Below are 8,566 nucleotides of genomic sequence, written 5' to 3' on the forward strand. Positions count from 1 at the left end.
GACCCCTCTAGCCAGCAGGTGGAGACCACCCCTGTCATGTGCCTGAGGCTTATGTCACTCCCCTTGGCCAGCGGTGTGGGGGAGGGGTCATGGGCGGGGAGGCAGCTACGTGGGGCTGGGGCAGCAGCCCCTCCGCCAGGAGGCCGGATGTCGCATTCTGTCATCTCCCCCCGCCCCCCACCTCCCACTACCAGGCCCTGCTCTACGGAGCCTCCCTGTGCTCCCAGCCCCCACACCCGGCCCCTGCCGGTGCCCCGAGAGGCTCCTGCCAGGGGCCTCCTACCCCAGGCACTTCTGGACACTGCAGTCCCCATTGGATTTGACCCTGGCGTCTCGCAGGAAGCCCAGCAGGCCTCCCCTAGCTCGGGCTGCCTCTGGCCTCTTCAAGATGGGAGAGAGTTCGGGCAGTTTGGGGCCCCACCTCCCTGGATAACCTTGGGACCCAGTGGGGGACACGTACAGATCTGATGGCGTGTGCTAGCCCGGGAAGGCTTCCTAGAGGAGGCACTGCTTGAGCGAAGGGGTGCAGGATGAGTTTCTGGAATTCTGGGCCACCCAACCCAGGAAGGGTGTCCCAGGCCCGGGGTCGGCGTGTGGAGGGGCCCTGGGGTGGGACAGGGAGCCTGTCTGGCAGCCATGGGTGCGACAGGCCCAGGACGGGGCGGGCGGGCGGCAGGGCTCCCGACACGGCGCCCGCTGACGCGCGGTCTGGGAGCTCGGGCCGTGCTCAAGCTGCCCGCGTCCCCCGTGCACAGGTGCCCATCATCCCCGTGGTGTACTCCAGCTTCTCCTCCTTCTACAAACCCAGGACGAAGCTCTTCACCTCAGGTAGTGTCCCCACTGCCCGCGCGCACGGCCTTCCTGTCCCCATCCCTGTGGCGTTTCTGCGGGTCACTGTCGGCCAGACCCCCGCCACACAGTGCCCCTCGGGGAGGTGGGGAGGGGTGGTCTCAGCCACGGGCCTGTTCCCAGGTGGGGACGCAGGCCCCCAGAGGGCGGGTGGGCCCTCGAGTTCGCACGCACGTCCAGGCCGTGCACACAGCTTGGGGCTGGAGGTAGGTGCCTCCTGTGCTGAGGGGGCTTCCGAGCCAGTGTGTCCAGGCCCGACCCCTGGGGGCAGCAGCCTCTCAGGCACCCTACGCCCACCGGCCACAGAACTCGGGGCCTCTGCCTTCCCCTCCAGGGGACGTGGAAGTGGGGCGCGGGAGGGGAGGGGGCAGGAGGGTCCTTTCTCAGGGAGGAAGGGTTCCTTGCCTAGGGGTGCTTACCGGGGAGCACACGGCTGTCTGAACCCACTAAGACTACACTTAGGAGCTGCGTGTGATTGTGCCACTTATCAGCCAAAACCCAACCAGCCGCCTGAGACTGGGTGGGTCTAGGGAAGGACCCACTGGCTGCCCCCTCGGGGGGCTTCGCAGGGAAGGCTGGTCAGTGCCTGAGGGGTGGGGGGCTTCGGCTGGCGTGGAGGTGAGAAGCTGCAGTGTGGGGGCCTGGGAAGCAGGCACGGGTGGGGCCCCCGCCCCCTGGGGTTGTTGACACCCGTCCCACCCCCCAACAGGAACTATCAAGGTGGAGGTGCTGGATGCCATCCCCACCAGTGGCCTCACTGTTGCCGATGTCCCCACACTCATTGACACCTGCTACCAAGCCATGAGGACCACGTTCTTCCGCATATCCAAGATACCCCAGGAGGACAGGGCCACCCCAAAGCCTGGTGCCCAGCCAGCCCACAAGGCCTGGGGCGGGGCAGGACCTGGCTAGAGAATGGCAGGGGGGACCCCTGCCCTGCCCCGGCTGCCAGATGGCGATGTCCCACATCCGCGGCTCCCGGCTTTCATTCCGGCCAAAGAGCGGGGAGCCCTTCCAGGCCGTGGAAGTCCTTGCGCAGGAGTCAGCCGGAGCTTCCCCAAGCTCGAGGGCAGGGCCTCGCCCACCCTGGGCCTCCAGCACCCAGGCGGAGCAGGCCTGATGGCCAGGGCCGAGGCCTCCACCATCCTGCGGCCGGGACGTGGCCTGCGCCGGGGGCGTGGCCTGCGCGTGGGGTCTCAGGGAGAGGTGGGCTCTGGGGCCCTGCGCACCCCTGCCGGCCCTGGGGGCCTTGGGAGCGAGTGCACAATGGGACTGCACTCAGTGGTTTTTTTTATAAACGAGCTCTTAGAAGTGTCTGGTAAGTTGTGGTTACTTGGAGGGCGAGGGGCAGGGCTACCGCCGGCTCCGTCTGCACGAAGGACAGTGGGGGCGGCTTGGCCTGGGCAGCGCGAGGGACTTCCGGGCTGCCTGGCCTCCCTTATTGGCACCCCACCCCGCCGCAGTGTTCCCTTCTGGGGACTGGGCCCACGGTCATCCTATAATGCTCTTTCCAACGGGTGAGGTTGTCCACCGGACAAGGGGAAGTCCGCGTGCTCAGGGGTCTGGTGGGCACTGGGCAAGGGGGCTGAAGATTTGCTCTTTGGCCACTGGCTGGGGCTGGGGCCAGCCTGTCCCAGGAAGCCGTCTCTGGCCAGCGTCACCTTCCCAGAGGCCACCCACTCCATCCCCTTTTGGAGAGCGGGGACCCAGAGCCCATCTGGGGGCACCCGTGGGGTGGGAGTGCCCCTCCGTGCCCCACGGATGCTCTCTCCACCAGCCAGCAGGTGGCGGAGGGCCCGGGGGCTGTGGCAGCGTCCGAGTGCCCCCTGAAACGCAGCTGTGCGCCCAGTTTCTCAAGCCTCACTTTATTCTGACAGCAGCATGGGCTCCGGGCAGGGAACCCTCAGACCCTCCCTCAGCCCCGAGAGCCAGCTGGGGGTGTGGGGCGCTGGCCGGGCCGCGGCTGGATTCACACAGGGACCCCGCACCCCACCCCACCCTGCTTCTTTGGTAAGGAGAAGGGGGGTGCCCTCTCCTGCCTTGGCTCGCAGCCCCCGCCCGTCCTGCCCTGCTCGGCGGGGAGCTGGGGTGAGGAGACAGGCCTGCGGCTCACAGCTCCTTCTTGCAGGAACCTACGGGTGGGGAGGGCTGGGGTCAGAGGTCACCGGTCCCTGCTCCCCACCAGCTTCCAGTCTGCCAGATGCACCCCCTCAGCCTATGGCTGCCCTGCCCCACCCTCTGGCCTCACTAGGCACAGACCGGCCCCAGCCACCAGGGAGCCCTGTGGGTATGGGGGGCGGGTGTGGGGGCTGCACTCACAGGACCCCAGCTGCTCCTCCAGGAAGGAGATCTGCTCGCTCAGGGAGTCGATGCGGTCCAGCTGCTGGAAGGAGTGGACCAGCAGGCTGCCGGGGTCCTGGGGCCCTCGCTCCAGCGCCCGCGAGGCCAGGCTGTGCAGTGGGGCCAGCACCAGCTGCAGCTTCTGCGGGACAGGCAGAGGGCCCGGCTGGGGAAGGGGTCATGTGACCCGGGGCCAGCCCTCACCCTCAGTTCCACGAGGCTTTAAGGCAGGGGACCCAAACCCTAGGGCCGTGGACAGGTGCTAGTCTGCGGCCTGTTAGGAACCGGGCCGCACAGCAGGAGGTGAGTGGCTGGTGAGCGAGCGAAGCTTCGTCTGTATTTGCAGCCGCTCCCCAGCACCAGCATCACCGCCTCAGCTCCACCTCAGATCCTCAGGCATTAGATTCTCTTGGGAGCACTGGTCCCTGGTGCCAGAAAGGTTGGGGACCGCTGCTTTAAGGGAAACTGCTGTGGCCAGCAAGGGACCAGCTCTAGCTGTGGGGCCCTGGACCAGCTCTAGCTGTGGGGCTCCAGAGGGAGCCTCTGAGACAGGAGAGCTGGAGGCGGGCGGGCACGGAGGACCCAGGACAGCCTGGCCCAGGGTCCCAAGGATGGGATCTTGGGTCAGAGCAGCTAGGAGGGGTGGACCGGAACTAATGAGGGGGTCATTGGGCCAATGGCCCCACGGAAAGGCCCACAGGGGCACTGTCCATGCAGAAACAGATGGGGGTGTCACACAGAGCTCAGCCCTGCCCTGCCTGTCCTGGGGGTCCCAGTCACCTGTGGCCCCTGCCCTTCCTGGCACGCAGGCCAAGGGTGCCTGGGCAGTCAGTACTGAGGAAGCCTCCCCTGGGGCACTCCCGCTGAATCCCACGGCCACCCGAGGGTCAGATCCATGCCCCGGGAGACAGCAGGGGCTGTGGGCCGCCGCCGAGGGCCGGCCGGGGGCGCCGGCCCGGGGCCTCACCTGCTCCAGCACGTCCACCCTTGACTGAAGCCTCTGCACTTCCTCCTTCACCTCACTGTCCACTCCTGGGGGATCCGGGCGCTGAGTCAGAGAGGCCCGCCTGCACCCCCCACCCGGGCTGGCCTCCTACCCCCCACGCGGCCTCCCAGCCTCTGCCCCAGCTGTGGGGGCACCCTGGGGGGCGGGCTCGAGCCCCGGCTGCGGCGGCAAGCCCCTCCCCCCATTCGGGGCCCCAGCTGTCCACCAGGGCTGGCCGGAGGTCTAGGAGGTGGCCCTGCCGGCTCCGGCGCCCTAGGGACGAGGCTCTGGGCAGATGCGGGCCCACTCCCTCGGGCCCTCCGGTGCGGGGTCCCCGCCATGCGGGGGGGTCCCCGCCGTGGTCTGCGCCGCGCTCTCGGTGCTGGGCTGCCGTCAGCGCATTATTACTCACGGTACGAGTTTGAAGTGTCACAGCGCGTACCAAAAGTAATAATGTTCCGTCGCCAGCGGGAGGCGGTGTCTCCGGGCTGCCCGGGCGGGTCACGTGGCGGGCCTCGGCGAGCTCTCTGCAGCGCCCGTGAGAAACCAGCGCCCACCTTTCCTCGGGAAGAGCCCCGCTTCCGCCGGGCCTGGGGCTGGCGTCCCTCTGGTGTCCCCGCCATGCCCAGCATCCCGGCCCGGCCGCAAAGGCGGGGCACGTGGGGAGTTTACCTCTGGTGGGGCCCGGGGTCACCTCAGGGGTCCCTCTCTTGGGCAGGCAGAGCACCCCGTCTGCACATGGGCTGTGGCCTGTCCGACACTGGCACCAGTAGCTACCCGCGGTGTTGACACAGTGCTGGGGACAGCCGCCCCGTCCAACACTGCACTCGTCCACATCTGTGGGAAAGGGGGTGTCAGGCAGGAGGCGGCACCCACGCTGAGGCCCCTTGAGACCGACCTGTTGGAGGGCCACCCAGGACGCACAGGGGGACCTCGTCCCCTCAGGGAGGGTGGACCCCACCTCACCCGTCTGGCAGAGGTCCCCCTGCCACCCTGCGGGGCACTGGCAGCGGCCTGGCTGGACACAGCTCCCTCCATTCTGGCATGGTGGCTGGCAGATTGCTGTGGGTGAAGGAGGCCTGTCACCAACTCAGGAGGTCCCCCAGGGCCCTGTGGGAGTGGCGGCCGGGAAGGGGTGCCGTGCAGCAAGGAGGCGCTTGGCTCCAGTTTCGAGAAGCAGCGAGTACCTTGCCTGGGGTCTGGAGGGGGCGGAGTCTGACTGGGCCACTGTTCTTACTAATGCCAGGTGGCGCGGGGCCCTCACCTGCTCCACAGGCTCCGGGGAGCCCACCGGCCCGCTTCCAGCCGGGGCAGCAGGCGTAGCGAGGCCTGGAGGGGGCCGGCCCAGGGCTCCGGCGGTAAGCAGTCCTGTAGATGGTCCTGTGGGCGGGAGGGGGCGGCTCAGAAGGGCCCAACCCTCACAGAGTGGCCTCAGTGGGTGCCACCAGGTCCCCTGGGCCCAAACCAGGCTTTCCGCAGACATGCTGAGTGAGGTGCCCTGTCCTCCCCACCACCCACCTTCCTGGCTGGCTTGGTCCTAAGCCTGACAGAAAGCATATGAAACCATCTCCCCCAGCGTGGACAAGGTCACCCAGGTGTGACCCCAGAGGGCCTCTCCCCCTGGGATGGCACCTTGGGGTCCCCCCTGCCAGGGAGTGCTTAGAGAACCTCGGAAAGCAAAGCCTTGTACGGCCACGTGCCCGCACTGAGGACCAGAGGTGCACGCCCCGCCCCGACATGGCAGGGCCAAAGGGACCCGGGGCCGGTCGAGGTGAGGGGCAGGATGTCCAACGGTGACCGTGCAACCAGCTGGGGCAGAGGGGCGCCCGGTGGGGCCCCGAGGACAGGGCCAGCACGGAGGCAGGTGCCCCCAAGTGGGAAGAGCCTGCAGCCGGGGGTGCCGGGCAGGGGTTACCACCCTGAAGTGGAGAGGAGCGGACAGGATGGGGGACCCCTCGAGGAGCAGACAGGACGGGGCACCCCTCGAAGAATGAGGGTGGGAGCAGGTGAGCTGCAGGCTCCTGAAGCAGCCCCCACACCATCCTGAGACGGGACTGCCTACGACCCCATGGGCATGTCTCAGCCACCCACTTGGACGTGGCCTCAGTCCCGACTCGGGCCCCAGGGGTGTGTGCGGCGGGCGGGGCACTCACCGGTAGGTGCTGCAGACTCGGTGCCCACCGCAGGTGGTGAGGAAGGGCTGGTACACACGCTGCACAAAGGACTCGGCCACGGGGCCCCTGGGCACCCCAAGGGCGCACACCCTGCGGCTGCAGAGGGAGGGGCCAGGAGTCAGCCTGGGCTCCCGGGGCTGGGACCCAAGGGAGCCAAGAACTGGGGAAGGGGAATTCAGCAGGAGCCAGGGGAGGAGCCCCAGCCCCCGACGGGACTGGGAGCTGCCCTGGGGAGGGTCTGAGGGCTCTTGGCCGACCACCCTCTGGCTCACCCCGGCTCACCCAGGCCGGTAGACGTGCTCGGCGCTGCCCGCTGCCAGCACCAGCAGCCACAGCAGAAGTGGCTCCCTGGGGCTCCACATGGCCTGCGTCTCCAAGAGGGACAGCCTTCTCCTCAGGGTGGCCTGCAGCACAAGGCACAACCCTGTAAGGCCCTCTGCAGATACCCCTTGAGCCCATGTTCCTGGTGGACTGGCCCGCGGGCTCCGACACCTGCCCAGCTCAGCTTCCTGCCGGCAGGGGGGGCCCCCATGAGTGGGTGCCACCGTGCCTCGCCAAGTGAGGCCAGCCCCTCGCCAGTCACGAGCCCCTCGCCAGTCATGAGCCCCCCGAGGGATCACAGAGGGGTGACGCCGTCCAGGGCCAAGGAACAGAAGCCAGCACCCTTGCTGGGGGCAGGAGGCACCTTGACCTGTTGGGCTTGGTCTGGGTGAGCCCGGAGAGCATCTGAAGCTCCAAGAAAGTTGACTCGGGCAGGTGGGCACCTGACCAGCTCTCCCTCCCCTGGGAAGTTGAGTGTCCTTGTCACGGCAGGGCAAAGGCACACTTGCACCCCAGTCTCAGTCCACAAACGGGTGTCAGATGGCATAGCGGGAACCCGGCCCAGCTGGCTTGGCCCTTCTGGCCTCCAGTGTCCTCAGCTGCCACATGCGGGGCCCGTGTATGCGGGTGGGAGTCTGGCAGGGGTGTGGCCTGCACATAGGAGGCGGGGACTCCTATGCTGGCTGTGGATGGAAGCCAGGCAGGCCAGGAGGGGCCTCCTGGGAATGCAAACCCCAGCCCTGAGTGAATGGCCCGCAGCATGCCAGGGCACCGGAGGGGTGGTGTGTGCAGCCTGGGGGTGTGGGGAGATGCTGTCCACGCATGCAGCCCAGGCTCTGGGGCTTCCTGCCCCCTGATCTGGGCATCCCACCAAAGCCCCCAAGGGGCCAGGGTTCTGTCCCCGTGGGCTGTTCTGGGCCCTGCTGGGCTGCCTGCAGGGAAGGGCACCCCAGAAGAGGCTGACCTTGTGTGTGCGTGCGTGTGCATACGCTGTGTGTATGCACGTACGCATGTGCGTGTGTGCAGGTGTGTACGCTGTGTGCATGTGGGTGTTTGTACACTGTGTGCAGTGCATGTGTGCACTGTGTGTACACGTGTGCGTATGCAGTGTATGTGTGCGTACGCTGTGCACGTGTGTGTGCACGTGTGTGCTAGTGGGGCGTAGTCAGGTAAGGGAGTGCCCTTCTCTGGGACTCAGTCTCCCTGACGACATCAGCGGGGTCTCGGAGGCCCCCCATCTGGCTCTGCCAGTCAGGCCCATAAACAGGGACCCCCACGAGCGGTTTCTGAGCCCTCCGTGCACACCCAGCCGGACCCCGAGGGGACAGTGAGGCCATGCCCGCTGCGAACGGTCACTCGGCTGAGGGTTCGGCCCACACGCGTGCCCCGTGTCGTGAGGCCCTGGGTGCGCAGAGGCGGCGGGAGAGGGTCCTTCCTGCAGCCCCTCTGTCACAGCCCGAGAGGGGAGGGTCGGGGCAGCCGAGCAGGCAGACTGCGGCGAGCAGCTAAGGTGTCTGGACTTAGTTTGGGGGCGGTGGGGGGACTTCTCAGAGTTTCCAGTCAGAGCCAGTGGGAAGATGAACTCGGGGGTACTGTGGGGGCAGTGCATGTTACAGGGTGGGCCTGATGGTCCAGGCTCGAATTGAAATGGCAAGGGCAGGTGGCCCTGGGAAGGTACAGGTGGGCGGGTGGGCCAGGGGGCCTGTGGCCGAGCCGTGCAGGGCCAGGCCGGGGTTCCACAGATGTACCTGCTCTCGCGGACGCAGGTCCAGCACCTCCCCCCTATCCAGGCCGTCTGAAGGGAACGGTGCCTTCGGAAAGGGGAGGCCCAGTTTCTGAAAGTCACGCTTCCCCCCACCCCCCCAGGCCTGAGGAAGCGGATGGCGCTGCCCGGCCT

General features: G+C 67.7%; 2 protein-coding genes across 3 annotated transcripts in view; one reads left to right on the plus strand and one right to left on the minus strand.

The window, feature by feature from the left end:
- The first annotated feature begins 515 nt into the window (after positions 1-515).
- Positions 516-2,163, plus strand: AGPAT2 (1-acylglycerol-3-phosphate O-acyltransferase 2). Its single transcript, XM_011369979.2, has 2 exons — positions 516-828; positions 1,559-2,163. Exons 1-2 carry the CDS (start codon positions 531-533, stop codon positions 1,759-1,761), a joined length of 501 nt encoding a protein of 166 aa, XP_011368281.1. The 5' UTR covers positions 516-530; the 3' UTR covers positions 1,762-2,163.
- A 535-nt stretch (positions 2,164-2,698) lies between these two features.
- The window catches only part of EGFL7 (EGF like domain multiple 7), a 7,987-nt gene continuing 2,119 nt past the window's right edge, over positions 2,699-8,566 (minus strand). Inside the window, exons 2-9 of one of the 2 annotated variants that reach the window (XM_011369923.2) lie at positions 6,631-6,752; positions 6,328-6,444; positions 5,439-5,554; positions 5,141-5,236; positions 4,847-5,011; positions 4,157-4,221; positions 3,169-3,331; positions 2,699-2,981 (exon numbers count right to left, since the gene is read on the minus strand). In XM_011369923.2, the coding sequence (XP_011368225.1) occupies positions 2,959-2,981; positions 3,169-3,331; positions 4,157-4,221; positions 4,847-5,011; positions 5,141-5,236; positions 5,439-5,554; positions 6,328-6,444; positions 6,631-6,710 (825 nt within the window). In that variant the 5' untranslated portion in view covers positions 6,711-6,752 and the 3' untranslated portion in view covers positions 2,699-2,958. Of the gene's footprint in view, positions 2,982-3,168; positions 3,356-4,156; positions 4,222-4,846; positions 5,012-5,140; positions 5,237-5,438; positions 5,555-6,327; positions 6,445-6,630; positions 6,753-8,566 lie in introns of both variants that reach the window. The other variant, XM_011369922.2, reaches the window with a different exon arrangement.

The sequence above is a fragment of the Pteropus vampyrus genome, unplaced genomic scaffold, assembly GCF_000151845.1.
Source record: "Pteropus vampyrus isolate Shadow unplaced genomic scaffold, Pvam_2.0 Scaffold157, whole genome shotgun sequence".
Lineage (NCBI taxonomy): Eukaryota > Metazoa > Chordata > Mammalia > Chiroptera > Pteropodidae > Pteropus > Pteropus vampyrus.

Coding starts and splice junctions, on each gene's coding strand:
- AGPAT2 (XM_011369979.2), top strand. CDS start 531: ATGAGTTTCTGGAATTCTGGGCCACCCAACCCAGGAAGGGTGTCCCAG. Junction 829..1,558: donor GACGAAGCTCTTCACCTCAG/GTAGTGTCCCCA, acceptor ACCCCCCAACAG/GAACTATCAAGGTGGAGGTG.